Genomic DNA, 27,767 nt, shown 5'->3' on the forward strand with positions numbered 1-27,767 from the left:
ATATTTAATTTTTTGAGGAATTGCCAAACTGGTTTCCAAAGAGGCCACACATTTTACATCCCCACTAGCAATGTATGAGGGTTCCAATCCTTGCCAATGCTTGTATTGTCTGTCTTTTTTTATTACAGCCATCCTACTGGGTGTGAAGTGGTATCTCATTGTGATTTAGAACTGAAAAATTATTTTAAATAGTAAGATAATTTAATGAGATACAAAATTATTATTTAAAATATCAAAAGCCTTCGTATATATAAATAATAACGAGTTACAAAATACAGTGGAGGAAAAGATTCCAACAAAAAAAGATAAACTATCTGGGAATAAACTTTAAAAAAAAAGTCAAGATTTATATTTAACACACTCCAGAAGAGCACAGAAGGACTGAAAATGAAAAGGCATACTTGTTCTTTATTTCCTCCTGCTGCTCTTACACAGGAAGATTCAACATCCTAATTAGTTCAATTCTCATTTCTCTCTCTCTCTCTCTCTCTCTCTCTCTCTCTCTCTCTCTGTCTCTCTCTCTCTCGACAGAGTCTGGCTCTGTCATCCAGGCCGGAGTGTAGTCACGCGATCTCACCTCACTGCAACCTCCACCTCCCAGGTTCAAGTGATTCTCATGCCTCAGCCTCCCAAGCAGCTGGGATTACAGGCATGTGCCAACATGCCCAGCTAATTTTTATATTTTTTGGAGAGACGGGGTTTCGCCATGTTGGCCAGACTCATCTCAAATTCCTGGCCTCAAGTAATCCACCTGCCTTGGCCTCCCAAAATGCTGGGATTACAGACATGAGCCACAGCACCTGGCCCAGTTCTATTTTAATCTATAAATATAACATGACTCCAACAAAAATACCTCCTAAAATTAGAGCCAGACTAGCTGTAGCTAAAGCTCATGTGAAAAGATGATAAGGAATTGTGGTTTTACCCATAGACCCAGCCTTTCTGGGTTCTCATCCAGGCTTGTTGCTTATTAACTGCATATCCTTGCACAAGTGACTTAACCTCGCTGTCTAAGATGCCTCTCCCATGAAAGGGGATAATAGTATCTGCCTGGTAGGGCTGTCAGGAGGATTAAATGAAGATACATAGAGCACTGAGAATAGTACCTGGCATATAACAAGTGCCAAATAAATGCTAACTAGTATTATTCGCTGAGGAAAAATAGTAATTCAAGAACGGGTAGAAAAATCTTTAAAAAAAAAACAAAAGAGTAATGAGGACTGACCCTAGTAAATGGTAACACAGCACAGTTCTGGTGAATCAAAATTAAGACAGAAAAGTCAGTAGAATAGAGCAGATAATCCAGAAACCCATATGCAGAAGAGAATCCAGAAACCCGTATGCATGTGGGAATTTAGAAAATTATAAATGTGGGGCGGACGTGGTGGCTCACACCTGTAATCCCAGCACTTTAGGAGCCCAAGGCAGGTGGATCGCCTGAGCTCAGGAGTTCAAGACCAGCCTGGCCAACATGGCGAAACCCCGTCGTCTCCACTAAAAATACAAAAATTAGCCGGGTGTGGTGGCCTGCGCCTGTAATCCCAGCTACTCGGGAGGCTGAGGCAAGAGAATCGCTTGAACCTGGGAGGTGGAGGTTGCAGTGAGCTGAGATTGTACCACTGCACTCCAGCCTGGGCAACAGAGCAAGACTCTGCTTAAAATATATATATATATATGTATATATAAATGTGGCATTTCAAATGACATCGTGTAGATAAGGAGTGTTCATTAAAAGTGATTTTGGGACAAAACTCCCACTGCACTCCTTACACAAAAACACATTCCAGATGAAGCAAAGATAAATAAAACCATAAAAATAAAGCCATTAAAGAAATAAGAATCTGAGTGTAGTATGGCTCCAAACCCAGAAGCCATAAAAGACTGATAAATCCCAATACATGAATTTCTGTCAGACAGAAAAACAAAACAAAATACTATAAACAAATCAAATGACAAAAAGACTGAAAAAGAATAATTGTAACATATATCACAAAGGGCTGTTTTCCATGATACCACAGAAAAATGAACACAACTGAAGAACAGATAAATCACAAGAAAAAAATTCCAAATTATTCTCTGTATGGAAAGATATTCATCTTGATTCATAATAAAAGACATAGGCCAGGCATAGTAGCTCCCGTCTGTCATCCCAGCACTTAGGGAGATCAAGATGGGAGGATCACTTGAGTCCAGGAGTTCAACACCAGCCTAGACAACATAGAGTGACCCCCATCTCTACAAAAAAATTTTAAAATTAGCCGGGTATGTCAGCATGTACCTGTAGTTCCAACTACCTGGAAGGCTGAGGTGGAAGCACTGCTTGAGCCCAGGAGGTTGAGGGTGCAATGAGCTGTGATAGTGCCACTGCACTCCCATCTGGGCAACAGAACAAGACCCTGTCTCAAATAATAGTAATAATATAAATACAAATTTTTATTTTTTTTTTTTTTTTTTTTTTTTTTTTTTTGAGACGGAGTCTCGCTCTGCCGCCCAGGCTGGAGTGCAGTGGCCGGCTCTCAGCTCACTGCAAGCTCCGCCTCCTGGGTTACGCCATTCTCCTGCCTCAGCCTCCCAAGCAGCTGGGACTACAGGCGCCCGCCATGTCGCCCGGCTAGTTTTTTGTATTTTTTTTTTTAGTAGAGACGGGGTTTCACCATGTTAGCCAGGATGGTCTCGATCTCCTGACCTCGTGATCCGCCCGTCTCGGCCTCCCAAAGTGCTGGGATTACAGGCTTGAGCCACCGCGCCCGGCCTAAATACAAATTTTTAAAAATCAATATGAGACATGAATTAAAATCACAGCTAGAAACCACCTTTTGAGAACAGGTGGGTTGTGGGGAAACAGGCACTCTCACACATTGCTAGGGAGAGAAAAATGGATACGATCTCTAAGGGGCAATTTGCCAATATATATTAAAAAAGTACAGATTAAGAACGCACAAAACTTTGAACCAGCAATTCAACTTTCTAGGAATCTATCCTACAGATACATGTACCTGTACTTGTATACAATAATATAAGAACAAGGATGTTCACTGATGCATTGTTTGTAATAGGAAAATACTGGAAATCTAAATGTCCAGCTATTAGGGACTGTTAAATCATATGTACAATGGAACAAGGCAGCTCTACATGTATTCATAAGTAAAACAAGCAAGTATAGCATACTACAATTTGTGTTTTTAAAAGGATACATATCACATATATCAATAACACTGTTATTTATGACATATTTATGACAAAAGATGTTAAAAATGCTGCTATGGGCATAAAATAAATCTGAAAATATTTCCAAGAAACCATTACCACTAATGGCTTGTGGAGAGAATTGCGAGGCTGGCCTATAGGAATAACAAGGATGCTTACTTTTCCCTGTACCTTTTTTGACAATTTTCGATTTTGTATCTTTTGTGTGAATTATCTTTCATTGTTTTTTACGAGTTTAAGATTCCATTCATTCCTGGATTTATTTGCTAATCTTGTGCAAAGCTAACAGTTGTCAGAAGATATAGTAACTCCTGTCTTGAGGAGCTGATGGGTAGTGGGCCTAGGACCTCTTTGCACTGGAATAATGGGGGAGGGGAGCAGGTGACCTTATCAGAAATGCAGATTCCTGGGCTCCACCCCAGACGGACCGAATTAAGAGTCCCAGAGTGACGGCAGAAATCCCCATTTTTGACGGGCTCCCGCTGGGATTCGGGTGCCTGCTCATCTGGAAGCCTCCACGCTGGAGAGGCAGTCAGCACAGCGCACGCAGGGTGTAGGCGCGTTTTCTCGTACCTCCCTCGCAGCCACAATCCCGCTAGAGGCGTGGGGGTGTCACCTGAGACCCGGGCCTCCCCTACACTTTCCTTTAGGCCGAAACCGCGAGGCCTCGCTTCGCTGTCGCTTTTCCTTCGCCGCTGCCGCCATCGCTCTTCTCAGGACCTAGATCGACTGCCGAGTCGGCTGACCGGGCCCTGAGCCACCGAGGCCCCGGGAGCTGAGGGGCTCGGCACCGTTCGAGCCGCTTAAGAGCAAGGGACTGCAAGAGCCGAATGCAGTGAACTGCGAGAGCAGGAAATGAGAGACAAGTTAAACCGTTCAGCCAAAAAAAAAAGAGAAAGAAATAGGAGACATGACAGGGGAAGAAAGTAGATTGTGAGGGGGAGGGATAAAAAGCGTTACGACTCCGCCGGGACTCGAACCCGGAACCTTTGAATGCCTTCAGCCTCTAGAAGTCCAATGCGCTATCCATTGCGCCACGGAGCCACCTGTTGGAGTCTCGGCGCATCTGCCATGTTAAGCCAGAGGCGACGGCCCCGCGCTCTTCCGACCGCCCCTCCAGTCGTCAGTGTCACCGAGACCCAGCCGCCGCACTCAGGGCACTGCCATTCACCTCAAACGCGGGCCGCAGGCTCCCGGCCTCCTCGCAGTGGTCGCCCCTCAACAAGGTCGGCGACCCAGTTGAGCGAAGAGCGGCCGCAGTCCGCCGGTCCCAGGTGGTCGGTGTGAGGGCAGCCGCAACCCGGTCTCCTTCACGGTCCGGACCCAGCCGTACAAATCACAGTCGCGCTTTTCCCTCCCCGGCTCCCTTCCTGCCCCAAGCGCCCCGCCTACCAGGTCTCTCCGGCGGCCGCTCCAGCCCGACCGGGACCCCAGAGCTGCAGGCCCAGGCCGGCCGTTGCACCGTTAAGCCGGGCCGGTGACGCCGGGCACTTACGTCGCGCCTGTGAGCGGCCGAGGCCGAGCGGCCACCCCTCAGGCTACGAGACGTAGACGGCGACCCCTCTCGGGCCTGGGCTCTTCCCTCGCGGCCTGGGCCGGCCGGCGGCCAGCCTAGACCTGAGGCGGCGAGCGCCAGCCGCGGCGACGTCTGTGTGCGTGCTTGTGCGTGTTTATTCGCGCGGGGTTCGGAAAAATGGGGTTTGGGTTGCATTTCGCTCCCCACAGACCCAGAGCCGAATTTCTGAGGTATCCGGGCTCTGGTGGACTGAGGGGGGCGACGCGCCCCGCGCCGCAGCATCCTCCGACAGCTCGTCTTGCCGCCAGCACCTGCCTCCAAGGACGCGGCGCAGCCGCCCTGAGCCCGCGCGCCCGGGGCCCGCGACTGCGTGGGCGGACGCTGAGAGGGTGCCAGCACGCGTGGGAGCGCTGGGAGCATGCGTGTGCGGGTGCATGTGGCCGGAGGGCGCGCGCTGGAGCGCGGCCGCCAGGTTTTCCCAGTGGCTGGGACTGCAGAGGGTCTGGCACCGCTGCCCGGAAGGGTGCGGTCGCCACGAATTTGAGAGGCGGATGGGTGGGGCCCTGCAGGTCTCCAGTGCCCGCAGTGATCCCCATCCGCAAGACCCCGAAGTCCTTTGAAATAGACTTTCAAAGCCGCGTGGTTGCTCTGCTACTGCCGCTGCGAGACCGAACGTCCGGCTCCCGCTCCTATTAGCTCGCCGCAGCCCCAGCCCCGCCTACGGAAGATTCGCAGGGCGGCCGCTGGGCGCGCTCTCCCGGCTTGGCCACAGCTTGCTTCTGCACCAAACCCGCCAGCCGCGGCCCACTCTGTGCTCCACCCGTACCCGACCCTGCCCAGCATCGCCAGGCCTCAATGCGGAATAGTTTCTGGCAGAGTTCAAAGAGGGAGAGGGAACACCCGGGAAAAGTCTAGTGTGGTAGGGATTTTACGGTCTTATTTAACTTAACCCCAAGACAAAGCTATGAGGCGGGTACATACCACTGTCCCCTTTACAATATAAAGAAGGGAAACTGCAGCTAAGAGAGGTTGAAAAACTTGTGTAAGGACTAGTGAGGGTGGAGAACTGTGATGAAACTGATATTTTGTTATGTTTGCAAACTAACGTGGTAGCTTTCACGGTTTCGTGAATGCTGACAGAACACACCAGACTTCTGAGTCAGAGATAAAAGACTATTACAGCAAAAGCAATAGCCAGAGTGTCACCATGTTTGAGTTGGCTCTCTGGACCCCAATTCTCACAGGAACGAAGCACACGGACCCAGATGCATGCTTACACACAAGATGGGTTGCATTACAGAAGAGGAATGCTGAGCTTGGGGAAACCACCATGTTATAGTGAGCGGTAAGCAAGCCTGCTCTTTATTCCATAGGGAGACATTACCTCATCCCTCAAGATTGCTCGCTGCAAACACAACGCCGAGAAATGGCCCGAGAAATGGCCCAAGTAAAGCGTGATCAGGGTCTTGCATTCTTGGCACATCTAGCAAGAACGTGCAAGGATGCCGATTGTGAATCGCTTCTCCAAACAGTAAGTGGCAGAGCCCTGATTGGTGCCAGGCCTATTTAATTCTACTCTAATGTAAACAAAGTTTCTTAACATGGTAGATGTGTGTATATATATATATATACACACATACACATATATATATAATTGTTATGCCCCTTTAGTGAAATAAATGTCTTCACATTGCATGCAGGGAGAATTCTCACATGGATAAAATTAGCCCTTAAAATGGAATATGGTTTTAAATTGTATTTATTTAAACAAATCTTTTTTGAATTCTGAAATATGCTAGGCACTGGTGGCATCTCAGGGTCTCCACTGGTCCTAGGAGTTGCTCACAGCCCAAATGGGAGAAGAGATGCTCTGTATGCCTGTGGGAAAACCATACGGAGGAATTCTGCCTGGGGTATTGGAGCCAGATCTCAAATGATGAGGAGCCATTGATGCGATTAAATGACAATTGAGACATATACATAAAAATTCTGGAAAGGGAGAATTGGGAAAGAAACAATGTGCTAAGGAAAGATGTGTATGTGTTTATTTCCACTTAATGAATCGAACGAATAATTTTAGATATTCCACTAGATGAGACCAAAAAAAAATTCTATATCATGGAAAATATTAGAGATACCGTGTTAGCAGAGAGTGTGGGAAAGCCAGGCTTTCCATGTGCAGCCTGCTGTGAGCTATCACGGTTGTACTTTTTATGCCCTGCAATTAGAAGACTGGGGCCAGGTGCAGTGGCTCACACCTGTAATTCCAGCATTTCAGGAGGCTGAGGCGGGAGGATCACTTGAGGCCAGGAGCTTGAGGTTACAGTGAGCTATCATTGCACCACTGCACTCCAGCCTGGGTGACAGAGTGAGACCCCATCTCCAAAAAAAAAGAAAGTCACAGCCGAACAAGATCAGGTGTGTGGTGGTTCTCTGAACAATTAAGCCGTTTATAGGTAGCAATGCTAGCATGTAAGAAAAATGAAAAGAGTATTTCGTTGCCATCTGGGGAGAAAGATTCAGTGGGTTTTGTCTTCCTCTTTTGTAATCTGGCTAAATTTTCTCAGGCTGTATGTATAGTAAACAGCCATGATACAACCTGAGCCAGGAATTCCCGCAAGTGAGAAAGCAACCTCTTCCTGCCAACAGAGGGAGTCAAAGCATGGGTTATAGCCACCTTCAATTGGGCTGATTTCTGCACATCTGCAGTTTGAGTTCGCTGGACAGCAAAGCCCTAAATTAAATACAACTTCATTTTTTTTATTTTTTTTCATTTTTATTTTTATTTGGAGAGTCTCACTCTGTCACCCAGGCCGGAGTGCAATGGCGTGATCTCGGCTCACTGCAACCTCCACTTCCCGAGTTCAAGTGATTCTCCTGCCTCAGCCTCCTTAGTAGCCGGGATTACAGGCATGTGCCACCACATCCGGCTAATTTTGTATTTTTAGTATAGACGGGGTTTCACCATGTTGTCCAAGTGGGTCTTGAACTCCTGACCTTGTGACCTGCCTGCCTCGGCCTCCCAAAGTGAGATGTGAGCCACTGTGCCCGGCCAGCAGAATTATTTTTAAGTTACTGCGGTGGTTAGTGATTTCGGCCTTCCCAGAAGCTCTGGAAATCGACTATACTTCTACTGTATATATTTTCACTAGCTTTGCTTTACTCCAGAGGGATAAAATTGCTGAAGTACCAGTTTTGTTCAATTCAATGAGTAGGGACAATACAGTTAGGCCTACTGTGGGAATAAAGTGAAAGTTTAAGACATAATTCCTACCTTCAAGGACACTGAAAATTTCCTAGGAGAAATACGATTTATGAATATGAAGCAATAAGCAAATGAAGCAAGGTAGCATGTGAAAAAGTGGCATAATATGATTGGGCATTCCTACCAGTAAAAATTTTTTGAGTTTGGTCCCCCAAGGAACAAGGATGCTCTATTGTACTAATTATAAAACATATCTAAAAATGAATTTTTAAAGGATGAGATTTAAAAAAAAAAAAAAAAAACTGTGGTAGTAGGGGTTAAGAGTACAGCCTGTGGAGTCAGGACCCTGTCGTTCAAATCTTGGTTCTGCGTTTATTTGTAGGACATGATCCTTAAGTTCTCTGCCTGAAAAATTATAAAATTGTTATGAGAATTGCAGTAGTTAATCCTCTCAAGGATTTATCTCAGTCCTGGCGTAACAAATATTTGCTATTATTTTAGTAAGCAGCTCTTAATAAAGAAATCCCACATCCTGCAGAAACAATGGACAGTACAGATACAGCATCAGCTAAATTTGTTGCAACCGGAGGGACATTCTACAGCTCCCTACCCAACTCCTACTCAGTTGTACATTTCATTTGTTACCAAACAGAACACTTAGCTTCTCAGACTGAAGACATCTCCTTCAGCTTCAATTCCTCACAGTTCTCTGTTCAAGAACCTTAGGCACATTTTTATTTTCATTTGCCCTACCCACCACATGGTTTCCCAAAACAAGGGTACCATCCACCCTTAAGGACTTGTGAAGACTCATTTCTTGTTAGATAAAATCTACTCACAACGTTGAAATGAAGGCCTTTTACATCCTAAAATCTACTCACAACTTTGAAATGAAGGCCTTTTTCATCCTCAAATATCTTAGTGCTGAGTGTTATTATTGAGCCAGGCCAATAGCCAAACCACATTAGATGGCCAGGCAGGAATAGGGGAAGGAAAATAAAATTTTCCAGGATGAAGAAAAACAGAACATCAAGACAAAAATGAGGGTTGAATGGGTCCTTATGGAAGTATAGTTTGGGGTGATGGAAGATGTGTCAATAGATGAGGTTGGGAAGGTAGGATCCAGGCCTGATACGGCAAAAGGGGTAGGGGCAGACTTGATTCAGGATAAGGAATGTGGCAATGGGAAAGGCATTTGGCATGAGAAAGGCTGTGTTTAGAGTGATTACTATAGGAGGGAAGGTGCAGGCAGAATGGAATGGGGCCAGAGGGTCAGGGAGACTACTGCATCCTATTTAATTTGTATGATTTCTTCATCTCTTCAGCAAGCTGTCTGAGGGTCTAGTTGTAGTGACCTTGGGGCATACAAAGATGAAAAACACATGTGCTTGGCTTATAAGCCTTATAGAAAGGATGATAGGCCAGGCGTGGTAGCTCATGGCTGTAATCCTAGCACTTGAGGAAGCTGAGGTGGGTGGATTACCTGAGCTCAGGAGTTCAAGACCAACCTGGCCAACATGGTGAAACCCCATCTTTACTGAAAATACAAAAATTACCCAGGTATAGTGGCACGTGCCTGTAATCCCAGCTACTCAAGAGGCTGAGACAGGAGAACCGCTTGAACCTGGGAGGCAGAGGTTGCAGTGAGCCAAGATCACAGCATTTGCATTCCAGCCTGGGCAACAGAGTGAGACTCCATCTCCAGAACAAGGAAAAAAAAAGAAAAAGAAAGGATGACAGTTACACAAACAGCTGTGATGTAAAGTAAAAAGGTCTTTAAGTGAGGTGCAGGTGTGGTGATACGGGACTTCAGGGAAGAGAGAGATTACATTCTGAGAGGGAATTAAACAGGGAGGCTGCATTTGAAATGGGCTAGCTAATCTAGGACTGACTTGCATACAAGGAATGCTGTGGCTAGGGCACAGGGGTAGAAACCAGACTCAGGGGTTATGAGGAAGAAGATAGGACAAGGCTGGGAAAATAATGGAGGCTGAGCAGTTCAGTGCACAGTGTCTAAAAGGGTGCCGCAAACTTTGTCTTGGTTGCAGCAGGTGCCGGTAAAGAAGGTCATTGGGATTCGGAGTACTGATGACAAAGGCATGGTTCTGTGCCATCAGCCTGTTCACAAGAGGACAAGAATCATAGCTAAGGATAAAGGGAACATGATCTGGCCCCGACAGGGGAAGGCTTGGGAGGCTGACTGAAAGACTTAGACTGGTAGGGTGGTATTCAGAGAAGAGGTCTAGTCATGAAGGAAAACTGAGGCAGATGCAGGTATATCGTGTCTAAGGCAGGCAGTACCACCAGTTCCAGATCTCATGGCTGGTTTCCTAGGGCTGCTGACCAGGCTTCCAAGCCTAGTAGGGCTCAGGAAGGATGTAGGAGTATCTTGTAAGTGGCAGTTACCTGTCTGCTGTTGAGATGGCTAAACAAAGGCGGAGCCTTACTTGGGTCTTCAAGGCTGGTCAAGCTTGTCCCTGCACAAACAAAAGACCACATTCATTCATTTAAGCATTAAGACTAGCCAGGCTGTCCACAAGTCTCTTGGGACACTTTGGTGAAAAAGACAAATGCTATCATTGCTGCCATGGACCTTGTAATCTTGAGCAAAGTCAGACACAGAGCATGGATGAGTATAGGAAATGGGATGAGTATAGGAAATGGGCTTGACTTAAGAGATATAGCTGAGAAAATCAGTGGGGCAGAGATCCGGAAGCGCTTTAGATGCAAAGCTAAGGAGCCTGGGGTAGAACAGCCCCATGTCACTTCCTCCGAGAATTTTCCCAGACATTCTTCTACAGCCTAGTCTCCTGGTGGTGGGGAGGGCCTCCTGGGTTCCCAAAGTACTTTCAAAGCTCTATAATTTTCTGTGTGATTTTCTATCTCTTCTCCCAGACAATAAGCATCTTGGGGGAGTGGGAGGAAGGTGGGGGAAACACGTCTTCTTTTTCTTTATCTTTGTAACCTCAGTCCCTAGCATTGTGGCTAGCTCACAACAAGCAGCTTTGGATATTGACTGAACAAATGAATGAGTCCTGTAGGCAATAAGGAAGCTACTTGACTATGTGCCTAACTTATCTTCTGTATTAGACCAGAAGCTCTTGAAAGCTAAACATCCGTGCTTTCTAGCTGTTTTGTAATTCTCCCCAAGGCTTAGCAGAATGCCCTGTACACAGTGGACACTCCATAAATGTTGCCTGAATGCCTTTGTGGAAGTAGAAGTTGATCTTTGGTGTCCTAATTCCTGCTTTCAGTGACCCAGTTTGGGGAGTAGGTCTTAAATTTCTTCCCCTCAGAATGACATCTCTGCCTTTTAAGTTCTCAACAAATTAGCAGGATGACTTCTTTTGGTAAGCGTATTTGGGAGGAAAGGCATTCTGAGCCCCACTCTTGGGCCTCACAACAAATAACCATCTATTAAAGCTTAGTGAATCTTAATTGTTTAGCTGTTGAAAATAATAATGAAGTAATAACACATCATACCAGGCACTTTTCTGGGTTCTTCATGTATATCAGACCTCACTTAATTTTCATAACAACCCTCTAAGATAGCAGGATCATTGCCCCATTCCCAGATGGGAAGGCAGACCACACGGAAAGCAGCAGGATTGAATCCAGGCGCCTGTCCCCAAATTCACATATACCCTGGACTGCAGCAGTTTCTCCTAGAAAAGAAATCAGGAGAGAATCAGCAAGCAACTGGAAGCAGACTTGTTAGACTAGTGGTCTTCAAACTCTATCATGCTCTAGAATCTTGATGCTCAGGATGCACCCTGAAGCCAGTTAAATCAGAATTTCTGGGGATGGGACCCCAGCATCAGCATTTTTTTAAAAAACTCCCTAGGTGATTCTCATAGGTAGCCAAATTTGAAAATAATGCCCTCTGCCCTTCTTGCAAAAATGCTGACCATGAACCAGGAGCATCAGCTTGATCTGGGAGCAGATTAGAAGTGCAGGTTCTCGGGCCCCACCCTAGACCTGCTGAATCAAATCTGTATTTTACTAAGATCCCCTATGTGACTCATTTGCACTAATGTTTAAGATGCACTGGTTTAGGGCTTAGGTATTCGAGCTCTCATTATTCCACTTGGGTGTCAGTTATTAGCATGAATTTAAATCCTTAATAAGCACATCTCAGAACTCCATCAAAAAGCTCAGAATCAATCTGATATATTGGCCCAAAAAAATTACTTCAGAGGAAACTATAACCTTTTACTTCTCATTGTGTGAGGGAAGTGAGGAAGAAAAGTTATATCGCTAATGGTGTCTAAGAGAATATAGGTTCAGTCCAATCTAGAAGAGGCAGATGAGTAACTCCTGGCTGCCTTCCTTCCTCTGAGTCAGAAGGATCAGGCCTACGACCTCAGTTAGGCAATGACCGTACTTGAGTACCAAGCTGATTGATAAAGAAAATCCTCCAACCAGAGGTATCTAAGCTTTCACAACTTCTGCTGTTTCCCCAAGATATATTCCTGTTATAGACCCATAGATGACACCAGCAATCCTTGTCCCAATTGAGATCTTGTTATTTGTCACTCAGCTTTCTGAATCTAACTAGATACATTGCCCACTTTTTAGTTTAGTTTAATTTAGTTTTTTTCTTTTTTTCTTTTCTTTTTCTTTTTTTTCTTCTTCTTTTTTTTTTTTTTGAGACTGAGTTTCACTCTTTTTGCCCAGGCTGGAGTGCAGTGGCACAGTCTCAGCTCACTGCAACCTCCACGATTCAAGCTATTCTCCCACCTCAGCCTCCCAAGCAGCTGGGATTATAGGCACACACCACCATGCCCGGGTAATTTTATGTTTTTAGTAGAAACAGGGTTTCACCATGTTGGCCTGGCTGGTCTCAAACTCCTGAACTCAGGCGATCCACCTGCCTTGGCCTCCCAAAGTGCTGGGATTACAGGTGTGAGCCACCACGCCTGGCACTTTTTAGTTTCTATTTGCCGTTGCTTTTGTTTATTTATAACTAAATAACTGAAATTTGAAACTAGACTCAGAATGTATCCCAGTTCATCTGAAGAACTGGGATGCTCCATGTTTCACTATTTCGCTTTTTAGTCTTTGTCCACTTTTCCTTGAAATGATCCATTCTGTACATTTTATTATATCTCAAGACATCAGGTAGATAGTCACAACCAGTAGCAAATACACTGGCTGAAATTGCCCTCCTTGCTCGGAATGTCTGCCCTTGAATGCAAATTATTTACTTCTGGATCCCTGACGGTCTAATTGTATAATTGCAAATTCATTTGTAGAATGGTAAGATCAGCATCCCTTTTTTTCTCAGATCTTCAGTAGTAGACTAAATGACCAGAAAAGGGAGGGCTACTTAGTGTCAAGTTTTTCAACACTAGTAATGGAGAGGTGCTATGGTTTGGATAGAGTTAGTTTGTTCCCACCAAAACGCATGTTGATACTTGATCCCCAGAGTGGCAATGTTGGAGATTAGACCTAGTGGGGGGTATTTGGGTAATGAGGCTGGATCCTTTATGAATGGCTTGGTGCTATTCTCATAGTAGTACATGAGTTCTCACTGTTGCTAGACTGGATTACTTCTCATGGATATGGATTGGTTCCCATGGAGTGGGCTGTAATAAAGATAGGATGCTCCTCAGGTTTTTCTCCCTCTTCACACATGTCCACTTCCCTTTTGATCTCCTTTGCCATGTTGTGATGCAGCACAAAAGCCCTTGTGGGAAGCAGGACCATGCCCTTGAACTGCTCAGCCTGCAGAACTGTGAGCTAAGCAAATCTCTTTTCTTTATAAATTACCCAGTCTCTAGTATTCTTTTATAGCAATACAAAACAGACTAAGGCCAGGAGCATAAAGAGAGAAAGAGAGGGGCCATCCCTTCCCCCGTTTCTCTGGATGATCTTACTTGCTAGCCAAGGGTTTATCATTTCTAAGCCTGTGCAAACAATAATGATACATGGAAAGACCCTGTAGATACTGTCCTAACAGAGTCCATGCTAGAGCCTTGAACATGACTCATGTGGGTATTAAATGGATGGATGGATCAATTAATTCTTCAGGTACATTTATGACTGGGGCTGATACTGAGCTCATAGGTACTAACATGGAGTAAGGGCCAGAGCCCATTCCCATTGAGCAGACTACCCACCACTCTGCTGGGCTGGTACCCACACTGTACCACTCATTACAGATGGGACCTAGAATGTGAGAATGTGGCTCCATGTTGCAAGCCAGAAAACAAAGAAATGTTTAAAACCCAACCTGATATGGCTTATTTATAGGACTTATAGGACTTATTTTTAGGTTAGAAGGAGAGAAGTGGAGCCTGATTGGCTAGGAATCTTGAAGGGGTGGGACCCAGCAGTCTCTGAGCTGCAACAAGACGAATCTTGGAGCAGGAATAAAAATTTAAAGTAAGTCGAACTGAGAATGGATTAATATGGGTCTCTAGTAAATCTGGAGGCAAAATTTGGAAGCAACAGAGAAGTAAAAAGGAAGGAGAGACCAGGAACAGGAGCTGAGTGGGTAGAAGCTCACTGAAGTTTGGGGAAATGAAGAGGGAGCAAGAAGAAAGAAGGTGCATCAATTACATTCAGCTAAGTGAATGAAACGCAGAAAACACAAAACAGAGCAACTGAGGCTTAAATGAACTGGAGCTTTATTCTATATTAGGTAACTGTATTAGTCCATTCTCACATTGCTATAAAGACATACCTCAGACTGGGTAATTTAGTTATTTATTTATTTTTATTTTTTATTTTTTTGAGACAGAGTCTTGCTTTGTCACCCAGGCTGGAGTGCAATGGCGCAATCTCAGCTCAGTGCAACCTCTGCCTCCTGGGTTCAAGTGATTCTCCTGCCTCAGCCTCCCAAGTAGCTGTGATTACTGATGCTGTCACACGTGTCCATGTGAAGAGACCACCAAACAGGCTTTGTGTGAGCAATAAAGCTTTTTAATCACCTGGGTGTAGGCGGGCTGAGTCCAAAAAGAGAGTCAGCGAAGGGAGATGGGGTGGGGCCATTTTATAGGATTTGGGTGGGTAGTGGAAAATTACAGTCAAAGGGAGTTTTTCTCTTGCAGGCAGGGGTGGGGGTCACAAGGTGCTCAGTGGGGGAGTTTCTGAGCCAGGAGAAGGAATTTCACAAGGTTAATCACTCATTTAAGGTGGGGCAGGAACAAATGACAATGGTGGAATGTCATCAATTAAGGCAGGAACTGGCCATTTTCACTTATGTTGTGATTCTTCAGTTACTTCAGGCCATCTGGATGTATACATGCAGGCTTGGGCTCAGAGGCCTGACATTTCTGTCTTCTTATGTTAATAAGAAAGATAAAATGAAATAGTGGTCAAGTGTTGGGTCAGTGAAAATTTTGGGGGGTGGTATGGACAGATAATGGGTGATGTTTCTGCTTCAAGAGGGATTAGGGGTGGCGTGGGAACCTACAGTGGGAGAGATTAAGGTTGTTAGAAGGAGCATTTGTCATATAGAATGATTGGTGATGACCTGGATGCAGTTTTGTATGAATTGAAAAACTAAACAGAAAACATGGGATCCAAATAAGAGAAGGAGAAAAACAGGTATTAAAGGACTAAGAATTGCGAGGACCCAGTACATCTAATTAGAGAGTGCCCAAGGGAGTTCAGCATAATTACTTTTTTTGTTGGCAAGTTTTTAGGCTCTATCCAAGTTTTGGGGATGCAGTTCAAGTTGGGCTGGTGTCTGGAATGAGACTGGGGCCTAATAAAAAGGAGAGTCCATACAGGAGCTTAAATGGGCTGTACCCTGCAGCATCTTGAGGACAGGCTCTAATTCTGAGAAGGGCAAGAGGTAAAAGTACTGTCCAGTCCTTTTTAAGTGGGAGGCTGAGCTTGGTGAGGTGTGTCTTTAAAAGACTGTTAGTCCATTTTACCTTTCCTGAAGATTGAGGATGGTAAGGGGTACGAAGGTTCCACTGAATACCAAGAGCCTGAGAAACTGCTTGGGTGATTTGACTAATAAGGGCCAGTCCGTTATCAGACTGTATAGAGGTGGGAAAGCCAAACTGAGGAATTATATCTGACAGAAGGGAAGAAATGACTGTGGTGGCCTTCTCAGACCCTGTGGGAAAGGCCTCTACCCATCCAGTGAAAGTGTCTACCTAGACCAAGAGGTATTTTGGTTTCCTGACTTGGGGCATGTGAGTAAAGTCAACTTGCTAGTCCTGGGCAGGGGCAAATCCCCGAGCTTGATGTTTAGGGAAGAGAGGGGGCCTGAACAATCCCTGAGGAGTAGAATAGGACATGGAACACTGGGAAGTGATTTCCTTGAGGATAGATTTCCACAATAGAAAGGAAATGAGAGGTTCTAAGAGTCGGGCTAGCAGCTTGTAACCTACATGGAAGAGGTTATGAAATAACAACACAATAGAATGGGCCTGTGAGGCTGGAAGGAGATATTTTCCTTGGTCCAGGAATCATTTGCCTTGTGTAGGAAGACATTGATAGGTGGAAGTTTCAGTGGGAGAGTAGGTGGGAGTGACCGAAGAGGAGGAAAAAACTGGCCGTGAGGGATAGAAGTTGGAATGCTAAGCTGCTTCTATAGCTACCTTATCAGCATAAGCGTTGCCCTGAGTGATGGGATCTGATGCCTTTTGATGGCCCTTGTAGTGAATGACTCCAGCTTCCTTTGGAAGTAAAGTGGCCTTGAGAAGAGTTTTTATTAAAGAGGTGTTAATGATGGAGGACCCTTGAATAGTGAGGAAACCTCTTTCAGCCCGTATAACAGCATGGTGGTGTAGGATATGGAAGGCATATTTAGAGTCAGTATAAATATTGACGTGTAGTCCCTTTGCAAGAGTGAGGGCCTGAGTTAAGGCAGTGAATTCAGCTTTCTGAGAGGTAGTGGGAGGGGAGCAGAGTGGTAGCCTCAATGATAGATGTGGAAGATACTATAGCATAGCCTGCCTTTGCTGGTGAGTGGCGATTAGGCCTGGTGGAACTGCCATCAATAAACCAAGTGTGATCAGGGTGAGGAACAGGAAAGAAGGAAATATGGGGAGATGGAGTGAATGTCAGGTGGATCAGAGAGGTAGTCATGGAGGTCAGGTGTGATATCAGGAATAATGTGGAAGGCCAGATTGAAGTCCGGGCCAGGAACAATGGTAATTGTGGGAGACACAACAAAGAGTGAGTTTAGCCAAAGGAGCTGGAGGGCAGAAAGTATATGTGTCAGATGTGAGGAAGAAAATAGATTTTGGAAGTTATGAGAACTGTAGAGAGTGAGTTGAGCATAGTTTGTGATTTTGAGGGCCTCTAAAAGTATTAAAGCAGCGGCAGCCACCACACGCAGACATGACGGCTAGGCTGAAAGAGTAAGGTCAAGTTGTTTGGATAGAAAGGCTACAGGGCACAGTCCTGGCTCTTGGCTAAGAATTCTAACCACACAGCCCTGCACTTTAGCTGTGTGTAATGAAAAAGGTTGGGATGAGTTAGGGAGAGCTAGTGTGGGAGCAGCTTTTAGGGCTGTTTTTAAGGAATGGAAAGAGGAGTAGGGAAAGGACTTAGGATCCATGGGGTCAGCTAGGTTTATCTAGAATAGAATAATGGGTTGTGGAGGGAGGTATTGAGGGATAGGAGAGTATATGGGTTTGGCACCATGGGGTGGATAGGCAAGACAATTTGGTTGATAAAGCACAGATCCTGAAATAACCTGTAAGACTTGTCCGGTTTTTTGACAGGTAAAATGGGGGAATTGTAAGGAGAGTGTATAGGCTTTAAAAGGCCATGCTGTAACAGGCAAGTGATAACAGGCTTTAATCCTTTTAAAGCATGCTGTGGGATGGGATATTGGCATTTAGTGGGGTAAGGGTGATGTTGCGGTAAGTCAGAGAACCTGAACGGCGGGATCAGCTGAAGCCATGGCAGAAGAACATAAATTGTGAAGATTTCATGGGCATTTGTTAGTTCCCCAAATTAATACTTTTATAATTTCTTATGCCTGTCTTTACTGCAATCTCTGAACATAAATTGTGAAGATTTCATGGACATTTATCACTTCCCCAATCAATACTTATAATTTCCTATACCTGTCTTTACTTTAATCTCTTAATCCCGTCATCTTTATAAGCTGAGGATGCATGTTGCCTCAGGACCCTGTGATGATTGCGTTATCTACACAAATTGTTTGTAAAGCATGTGTGTTTGAACAATATGGAATCTGGGCACCTTGAAAAGAACAGGATAACAGTGATTTTCAGGGAACAAGGGAGATAACCATAAAGTCTGACTGCCTGCAGGGCTGGGAAGAACAGAGTCATATTTCTCTTCCTGCAAAAGTGAATAGGAGAAATATCACTGAATTCTTTTTCTCAGCAAGGAACATCCCTGGGAAAAGAATGCATTCCCAGGGGGAGGCCTCTAAAATGGCCACTCTGGGAGTGTCTGTCTTATGCAGTTGTAAGTAAGGGATGAAATATGCCCTGGTCTCCTGCAGTGCCCCCAGGCTTGCTAGGATTAGGAAATTTCAGCCTGGTGAATTCTAGTCAGACTGGTTCTCTGCTGTTGAACCCTGTTTCTTGTTAAGATGTTTATCAATGACAATGCATGCACAGCGGGACATGGAACCTCATTAGTAATTCTAATTTCACCCTGGCCTTGTGATCTTGCTCTGCCCCCATTTGCCTTGTGATATTTTATTGCCTTTGAAGCATGTGATCTCTATGACTCACAACCTATTCATACACTCCCTCCCCTTTGAACATTGCTAATAAAACCTTGCTGGTTTTGTGGCTCAGGTGGGCAACACGGAAGCTGTCAACATGTGATGTCACCCCCAGAGACCCAGCTGTAAAATTTCTTTCTTTTGTACTCTTTCTCTTTGTTTCTCAGACCAGCCGACACTTAGGGAAAATAGAAAATAACCTATGTTGAAATATTGGGGGCTGATTCCCCCGATAGGGTGATTAGGTTTTAATGGGATGGTAAGGGGTGCATCATCTGTCGCCAAGGAAGGAGTAGAGGTGTCCTATACTTGTGGATTAAGGTGGGGAGATACAAGGAGAGGATGTGAAGGAGGCTTTGAACTGGGGGAAAAGGTGGCAACAAGGTATGGCTGTAGCCCAGGAATAGTCAGGAAAGCAAATAATTTAGTTAAAATGTCTCGACCTAATAAGGGAGCTGGGCAGGTGGGGATAACTAAAAAGGAGTGCATAAAAGAATGTTGTCCAGTTGGCACCAGAGTTGGGGAGTTTTAAGAGGTTTAGAAGCCTGGCCGTCAATACCCACAACAGTTATGGAGGCAAGGGAAACAAGCCCTTGAAAAGAAGGTAATGTGGAGTGGGTAGCCTCCATATTGATTAAGAAGGGGATGGACTTACCCTCCACTGTAAGAGTTACCCAAAGCATCTGTGATGGTCCTGTAGGCTTCTGAGGTGATTGGGCAGTGTCAGTCTTCAGCCACTAAGCCGAGAAGATCTGGGAAGGAGTCAGAGAGCCTTGGGCCAGAGTTCCAGGGGCTCTGGGAGTAGCTGCCGGGTTGGACAGTCCAATTTCCAGTGGGGTCCTGCACAGATGGGACATGGCTTAGGAGGAATCCTGGGCTGCAGGCATTCCTTGGTCCAGTGGCCAGATTTCCAGCACTTGAAGCAAGATCCTGGAGGAATGCCTGGCTGCTGCAGTTCAGGCGTTTGGAAGTTCTTGTGTGCTGGAGATGTGGCTGGGGTTTGTCTCACAGTGGAGGCAAGGAATTGCAACTTAGAAATACTTTGCTACTTGGCCGCCTCTACTCTATTATTGTACACCTTGAAGGCGAGGTTAAGTAAGTCCTGTTGTGGGGTTTGAGGGCCAGAATCTAATTTTTGGAGCTTTTTCTAATGTCAGGAGTAGGTTGGGTAATAAAATACATGTTGAGAATAAGACAGCCTTCTGGTCCTTCTGGGTCTATGGTGGTAAAGCATCTAAGGGTTGTTGCGAAATGGGCTGTGAACTGGGTTGAATTTTTATATTCAATGAAAAAGAGCCTAAATGCTAACTGATTTGGGAGAGTTGGGATAAAGAAAAAGGAGCATTACCCTTGGCTATGCCTTCAGCTCCAGCCACTTCTTTAAGAGGAAATTGTTGGGCAGGTTGGGGAGGGCTAATCGTGGAAAGAAACACTAAGCCAGACAAGGTATGAGGAGGGGGTGATAAAAGGATTATAGGGTAGGGGAGCAAAGGCTGAGGAAGAATTGGGACCTGACTCGGCCTGGCAGGGAACAGCCTGGGGAGGAGGGGAGAGGTCACTTACGTTGTGATTCTTCAGTTACTTCAGGCCATCTGGATGTATACATGCAGGCTTGGGCTCAGAAGCCTGACAGACGCGTGCCACCACGCCCAGCTAATTTTTGTATTTTTAGTAGAGATGGGGTTTCACCATGTTGGCCAGACTAGTCTTGAACTCCTGACCTTGTGATCCACCCACCTCGGCCTCTCAAAGTTCTGGGTTTACAGGCATGAGCCACCACACCCGGCCAGATTGGGTAATTTATAAAGAAAAGAGGTTTAATTGGCTCATGATTCCACAGGCTGTGCAGGAAGCATGATGCTAGCATCTGCTTGGCTTCTGGGGAGGCCTCAGAAAACTTACAAATATGGTGGAAGGCAAAGAGGGAGCAAGCACTTCACATGGCCAGAGTAGGAGGAAGAGAGAGTGAGTGGGGAGGTGCTATACATTTTTAAACAACCAGATCTTGTGAGAACTCTTATCATTATACAGTACCAAGGAGGGATGGTGATAAACCATTCATGAGAATTCCATCCCCATGATCCAGTCACATCCCACTAGGCCCCACCTCCAATGCTGGGGATTACAGTTGAACATGAGATTTGGGTGGGGACACAGATCAAAACCATTTCAGTAACAAAGTCTGGAACTAAGCCATTGTAGGGGCAGAAATGTGTGGTACCCTTTCTCACCCATCGTGAGGCTCACAGCCAACACTTTTATAACAAAAGACAAGTTAACAAGGGAAAAGCATAGCAAACTTATTTAATCAATGTTTTAGGCCAGGTGTGGTGGCTCATGCCTGTAATCCCAGCACTTTGGGAGGCCAAGGTAATACAGGAGTTATTAAGAAGTAATTTTTAGGCAGCTAGAAAGGGTGAGAATTCTTGGTGGAATTTTCCTTTAATAAAAAGCAGCCCCCAAACCATTTCTTCTCTAACAGAAAGCAGCCTGAGAAGTAAGGCATAGATATGCAAACTAGGAACTTTTATATGTAAATGCAGACAGCTGTACCTGGAAGCCAGGTACATTCAGTATGGCATCTCCCACCCTCTTTTCCTTGTCACCAGGTCTCCAACCCTCTTTTCCTTGTCAGCAGGTTTTTGGGTGTCATGGCAGCCTCCAGATAAAACCACGTGTACAAGTATCATGGCCACCACCAGGTGATGGCTGTATTTGCATAATAAAAGACTAGGGTAGGAAGGCCAGTCCCCCCCCCCCCCGCCAGCTATGTGAATGGCACACCTGGTCAACCCAATCCCCTGAGCCCTATGTAAATCAGTCACCACCTCCTCAAGCCTGTACAAAACCAACTGCGTTCCACTGCAGACCAGAGACCCTCTTTTGGGCGACCTGCTTTCTCAGCATGAGAAAGCTTTTTCTCTCTCTTTTCTTGTTTTTCTATTGAACTTTCCACTCGTAAACCCACTCCTCATGTGTGTCCATGTCCTGAGTTCTTTCTCAAGTGAGACCAAAACCCAGGGCATGTACCCCAGACAATAGAGCCATTTCAAAGGTGGGTGGGTCACTTGAGCCCAGGAGTTGAAAACCAACCTGGGCAACATGGTGAAACCCCATCTCTACTAAAAATACAAAAATTAGCCAGGTGTGGTGGTGTGTGCCTGTAGTCCTAGCTACTTGGGAGGCTGAGACACTAGGATTGCTTGAACCCAGGAGGCAGAGGTTTTAGTGAGCCGAGATTGTGCCACTGCACTCCAGCCTGGGTGACAGAGCAAGATCCTGTCTCAAAAAGAAAAGTTTTACATGATGCAGGAGACTTCAAAAATGCATACACGAAGACCCAGAGAAAACTGTCCACTTGTACACATAGATTTGATGAAGATGAACAGCTGTGTAGAAATGTGATTGCACAAAAAGGATATGGTCTAAAGGTAATAAACTTGAGCGGGAGGAACTGAGCAAGGCCTGTCTGCTCAGATTCTTGGTCTTACTGTGTAGCATTCCTTCCTCCCAGGCAGAGGGGAGAACCCCTCTGGAACAAGGATAACCTGCAGTCAGACAAGGTAGGTCAGGGAATTTATTTATGGCTAGCTTCTGCACAGAAAGGCAAGGGAAGGTCAGAGTAATATTTCTAGGTTTTATGGCTTAATTTGGAAGAGAGGGATTCTAGTTTCTATGACTTGCCTTGAGGAAGAGGAATTATGATATTTTTTAAAGAGACAGGGTCTTGCTCTGTTGCCCACGCTGGAGAGCAGTGGTGGGAGTCACAGCCCACTGCAACCTTAAACTCCTGGGCTCAAGTGAGTGATCATGCCTCAGTTTCCCAAGTCATTGGTACTACAGGCTCACGCTGCCATGCCCAGCTAATTTTTTTTTAATGTTTGTAAAGGTCTTGCTCTGCAGTCCAGGCTGGTGTGCAGTGGTGCAGTCATAGCTCACTGTAGCCTCAATCTCCTGAACTCAAACAATCCTCCTGCCCTCTGCCTCCCAAAGCACTGGGATTACAGGCATGAACCACTATGCCCCGCCAGGAATTGTGATTTCTATGACTGGAAAGAATGAGGGGCAAGAGACATGAGGGCGGGAGAAGGTCAGAGAGAACTTGCTTCTGGGGCTGCTTCTGAGGCCGTCCGGTCTCCTTTAGTTTGAGGTACTCAGCATGCCAAAGTGTCTTACTTTGAGGTATTGTTTTCTGAGACCCAACACTGGCCATCACTTCTCTCTCTCTCCCCCACATACTTTCTCCTTCCCTTCCTTCTCCTTTCTCTCCTCCTTTCCCTCCTCCCTTCTCTTCCTCTCTCTTTCCTTCCCTCTCTCCTTCCTTTTAGATGTGTTTACAAGAAGGCTGGATATAGAATCAGGAGACCTAGAAACCTGGCCTGGTCTTGTCCTTAACTTAGGGTAAGTAACTCAGCCTTTCTGGACCCAGTGTCCTCACTTGTAAAATTAGGGGCTGAACAAGGGAGGATGCCTAGGGTCCTGCCCAGCTCCAGAATGCTTTGGTCCTCCAAGATCCATAAGACTTCAGGAAGTAGCTGAGACAACCCTCTCGGAGGGAGCTGGGTCACAGTCTGCTAGACTCCCCTGTTGTGTAAAGTCCCATTCTGGCAAATGTCACTTAGATTTCCCGCACTGGCTCCAGATAGACCTGCTTTGGATAAATGACACTCCTGTTTTGCTAAATCTGACCAACTCAAATCATGCCATATGTGCCTCATTACAAACTTGTCCCTGTGCCAGCCAGATGGATGCAGTACTTTTTGGTCTCCCAGCTAAAGGTTGAAATGGCCTTCATGATGGCATAGCTGGCCTGTAGAGGTGCTTTTGTTTCACTTGTTAGACACCATGTTCTGTTTCAATTCTGTTTCTCTAGTTAAGGTGTTTTCATTTCTTTATTTGTTCGATAAACACCTCTCAGGTACCTGTATGGCTCTGGCACTCTGAGGGGCTCCATAATACCAAAACAAATAGGTCACAGTCCCTTCCTTTCTGGAGCTGGCACTGACCATGGCCTTCCTGGTATTCCAGAATCTCTTCCTACCTAACTCTCCAGCTTTATTTCCCTCCACTGAGGACTCCTCCCTGTCATATTGTCCCTTTCCCTGAGGAGGTTTTACACATGCACATGCTTAGCCTGAACAGGAACCCCTGCCCTCCCCAGGTACATATATGCATGCACACACACACACACATGCTCGCACACATGCACGCACACGCACATCCCCCTACCTCTCTCCCCAGCCATGGGTTTCTCCATTCTTCAAGTTTCGACTTAAGTGTACTTTCCTTAGGAGATCTTCCCTGAGTGTTCTGCCGCCAACTCCTGTTATATATTCCCTTAGCACCCTGACTTTCCTTATCAAAACATTCTCCGTCTGGTAACTCCTTTTTAAGTCTTCTCCCTCACTGGACTGTAAACTACCTGGCAGCATGTGGATCACTTCCTGGCACTCAGCAGGCCCTCAGTAAATGAAGTATGAATGAATATGTGGATGAGATGAACGAAGCTGTGAAAGGGAGAGACGAATAGACAGAGATGGATATGTCCTGTCAAGATCACAGAAGGAATGGAGCAAAGACTGGTAGACCCATAGAAAAGGACCCCAGCTGCTATGATAGGGAAGGGATGGGTGGCAAGGTCTCAGAAGAAATTTGTGCCTGATCTTGAAGAAGAAGGAACGAGTAAAGTGAAGAGGAGAGGAAAGTGCAGCTCAGGCAGAAGAGACAGCATGAATAAAGACAGGAGGTGGTGGGCCTGGTGTTTTCAGGGTCTGGAGAGAAGTTCATGAGGCAGGTGTGGAACATCAGAGGCTGGCAGGAGAAGCTGTGAGCTCCCAGACACTGCCCTCCTCCTTGCATCAGAACTTACAGAATCCTTGACTCTGGAGTCCTTACCATGGCAGGGCACCCCAAAGAACAGAATTCTTCTTCCCTCTCCCCTCTTTCCCTTGCTTCCTGTCTTCCCTTCTCTCATTCTTCATCAAATTCAACTCACATTTACTGAACTCCTTCTGTGCATCAAGAGTTAGAGAATTTTCTCCTCACTCTCTGCTTTGAAAGATGAATCCAGCTCCAAACCAAAAATGGTTCCACTGGGCTGGAACTGTGGTCAGGGAAGCAGATGAGAGCTGGCATGTGGGCAAATTAGGGCAGAAACAGACTCTTGGTGGATCCTAAAGTAGGTACAGATTTAGAGGGACCAGGTTAGTGAAGTTACCCAGAACAGAGATGAGTCAAAGACAGAGCAGAGAAAGCCTCTCTGCTGCTGTGGTCTCTTTAAATGATGCCCTCTCCTCTGCTCGCACGGCCTGGGGGCTGGTCGTCAAGTGCCCCACCAGTGGGTGCTGACTCCAAAGGTTTGACCCTGGGAAAGGAGGATGGAAGGCCGAGCTCAAAGTAGAGAAAAGGGGCATCTGGAATCCCCATGGCAAGGGGCAGGCAGAGAGTGCAGAAAGGCAGGGAGCATGACCTGTTCCCTTTCCACAAAAGAAATTGTACTGTCTCCTGCTGGGGTGACCTCTGCTTTCCTCTCTGAAGAGACCTTAACTTTTAACTGTTTATGTTGCTTTTCTTGATCAGGGAGGAGCTCAAGCCTGCAAAACCTCCGTGTAAGTAGGAGGCAGAATAATATGCCAAGGGTGGCTGCTGCTATACAGCTCCTAAAAGGAAAGTAGGGTGGGTAGGATGGGATCTCAAGGCCAGGCTGCCAATGGTGAGTGCACTTCAGGTGGACAGCTGTGCTGGGGGAAGCTGCCGGCCAAGTGGACACTCAGAGCTGGCAGCCCTGGAAATGAGATTACCCTGAGGCTGAGTAGGGGACACAGGCATTAGCACTCCAGTATTGTATCGTGTATTACTGTGTCAGGTTTTGTGTGTACTGCTTCCTGAACTTGACCTTGGATGTGGAGGTAATGTCATATACTTATACATCACCCAGAGAATCCATTCTAGAGCTGACTAAACCCATTGAGGGGGTCTCTGTATGCACTCGTGAGTTTTGATAGGTTACGAGAGAGCCACAGATGGGTATGGCTTGGAACAAAACCCAGGCAGGTGGCTCGCAGCCAAGCCCAACAAAGCTGCCTCTTTCAGAGATTCTTTCTTGGGATGGCTTGGTTATCCCATGGAGAGGGATGGTCCCCCCAGGCTACCTGGGCACACAGAACAAAGTGCCCAAAGGGAAACTTGGTTAAATCCAAATTAAGTGCATTTTTGAGAGACAGAAGAAATGAAGAAGAAAGGCCCTGTGGGCAGCTTTGGGCTTGCAGAGGGCATGAAAAATATGTCATCTGAGGAATGGGGAGAGGAGACAAAGAGGTTAGTGTGACAGGAAGCCTGGGGGGAATAAAGCCAGGAAACAGAGTAGGAGGGAGAGAGGGCCACTAAGAAAGGAGGAGGGTCTTTGCCAAGAGGAGGTGGGAGAACAAAGGGAGAGAGGTGGTGGGGGTAAGGTCAGGGATGCAAGGAGAGTTGCCGGACCCTGGTCAGTGTTTTCCCCAGCACTGAGAGTTGTCACTAGAGGCCTGTAGCCTGCGTGTTTGAGGAGCCCAGCCCAGCCCTCTTGGAGGGAGAAGAAAGAATGGGGCCCTTTAGCTGAAGGAGTCAGCCTCCACCTACCCACCAGCCATGGATGGATGAGCACCTGCTCCTGGCCCCTGACCGGTGTGTTCAGTGCCAACAGTGCTTTAGAGAGTGTAGCAGCACTAGGGGTTCTGAGGGAAAATGTGGACAGAAGCTGTTTATGTCCATACTGTTTTATTCTTTAGGAGTCCTAAACGGTGCTTGCAGGAAAAGTTTGCAATGGTAATGAAGGAGGCACTTTAGGCAAGATGTAGAGAGGATGTGGTAAAGTTGGCCAGGCCATGCTGGCCAGACCTAGGGTAGTGGCTGAGGGTTCATTTGTTCACTCAACAAACATTAGTTGAATGTCTACTAGGAATACCGCAAACAAGACAGACTCCCCGATCTTCTGGATTCTAGTTTATATTCTAGGTTACCTTCTAGTGAGGGGTGACAGACAAGTAAACGATCAGATACTTTTTGGTCGGGCGCGTTGGCTCATGCCTGTAATCCCAGCACTGGGAGGACAAGGAAGGTGGATCACAAGATCAGGAGATTGAGATCATCCTGGCCAACATGGTGAAACCCCATCTCTACTAAAATACAAAAATTAGCTGGGCTTGGTGGCGCGTGCCTGTAATCCCAGCTACTTGGGAGGCTGAGGGAGGAGAATCGCTTGAACCAAGAAGTCAGAGGTTGCAGTGAGCCGAGATCGTGTCACTGCACTCCAGCCCGGCCACAGAGTGAGACTCTGTCTCAAAAAACAATAACAACAACAAAAAAACAATGAGATACTTTTTTTTTTTTTTGAGACGGAGTCTCGCTCTGTCACCCAGGCTGGAGTGCAGTGGTGCGATCTCGGCTCACTGCAAGCTCCGCCTCCCGGGTTTACGCCATTCTCCTGCCTCAGCCTCCCGAGTAGCTGGGACTACAGGCGCCCGCCATCTCGCCCGGCTAATTTTTTGTATTTTTTAGTAGAGACGGGGTTTCACCATGTTGGCCAGGATGGTCTCGATCTCCTGACCTCGTGATCCACCCGTCTTGGCCTCCCAAAGTGCTGGGATTACAGGCTTGAGCCACCGCGCCGGGCCGAGATACTTTTCTATGTATGTTAAACAAGCTCCTTGTTTGTCTTCGCTTCCCAACCAGGTTGAGGCTGCTGGGGCTGTCTTCTCTGACAGCATCAGTAGAGCAGAAATACAGTCAGTATTTTGCCTGTCAATGTCGTTTTGACTTACACAACACTTTTATGCATTTTTCCACTCATCATTTCCAAAATACTCAATAATCCCTTCAGGGGTGGGAGGGAAAAGGAAGATTGCAGAGGGCAGGTAGCTCCAGAAGAAGAGACCACTGCCTCCTAACTGTATTCTTTCCACCAGCTTCCCCCCATTCACCTTCCTACACTCCTGACTCAGCTGGCACAGTCATAAAGACCCTTAGCACCTCACCCAGCAAGTAACCTGGGGAAGGTGCCTCCTGGTAGGTTGAGTGATTGACTCCCAGGAGCCCAAGTCCTTCCCCTCTTTCAGCTCTGTCGTTTCCAGGCTGCACCCCTTCAGAGTGGCATGATGGCTACTGCTTCCAGATACCACAGATACCAC

At 46.3% G+C, this 27,767-nt stretch overlaps 1 protein-coding gene, 1 long non-coding RNA gene and 1 other non-coding gene across 4 annotated transcripts in view; 1 reads left to right on the plus strand and 2 right to left on the minus strand.

Annotated features, from left to right (window-relative positions):
• Positions 1 to 2,764: 2,764 nt before the first annotated feature.
• Positions 2,765 to 5,229, minus strand: LOC117074796. Its single transcript, XM_033196635.1, has 2 exons — positions 4,600 to 5,229; positions 2,765 to 4,047 (listed from the first exon to the last, which is right to left on the minus strand). The coding sequence occupies exons 1-2, from the start codon at positions 5,141 to 5,143 to the stop codon at positions 3,854 to 3,856; spliced, it is 738 nt and encodes a 245-aa protein (XP_033052526.1). The 5' UTR covers positions 5,144 to 5,229; the 3' UTR covers positions 2,765 to 3,853.
• On the minus strand, positions 4,167 to 4,251 carry TRNAR-UCU. The gene is given in 2 exon segments: positions 4,167 to 4,202; positions 4,215 to 4,251. It is a non-coding gene; the product is annotated as a tRNA-Arg (tRNA).
• The window catches only part of LOC117074797, a 60,471-nt gene continuing 37,448 nt past the window's right edge, over positions 4,745 to 27,767 (plus strand). Inside the window, exons 1-2 of one of the 2 annotated variants that reach the window (XR_004433712.1) lie at positions 4,745 to 4,859; positions 6,097 to 6,254. This is a non-coding gene — a long non-coding RNA (uncharacterized LOC117074797). Of the gene's footprint in view, positions 4,860 to 5,509; positions 5,643 to 6,096; positions 6,255 to 27,767 lie in introns of those variants that run through there. The other variant, XR_004433711.1, reaches the window with a different exon arrangement.

Source organism: Trachypithecus francoisi, unplaced genomic scaffold (assembly GCF_009764315.1).
Source record: "Trachypithecus francoisi isolate TF-2019V2 unplaced genomic scaffold, Tfra_2.0 Lachesis_group5, whole genome shotgun sequence".
NCBI lineage: Eukaryota > Metazoa > Chordata > Mammalia > Primates > Cercopithecidae > Trachypithecus > Trachypithecus francoisi.

Coding starts and splice junctions, on each gene's coding strand:
- LOC117074796 (XM_033196635.1), bottom strand. CDS start 5,143: ATGCTCCCAGCGCTCCCACGCGTGCTGGCACCCTCTCAGCGTCCGCCC. Junction 4,048..4,599: donor GCGGCCGCCGGAGAGACCTG/GTAGGCGGGGCG, acceptor CTGCTCTCGCAG/TTCACTGCATTCGGCTCTTG.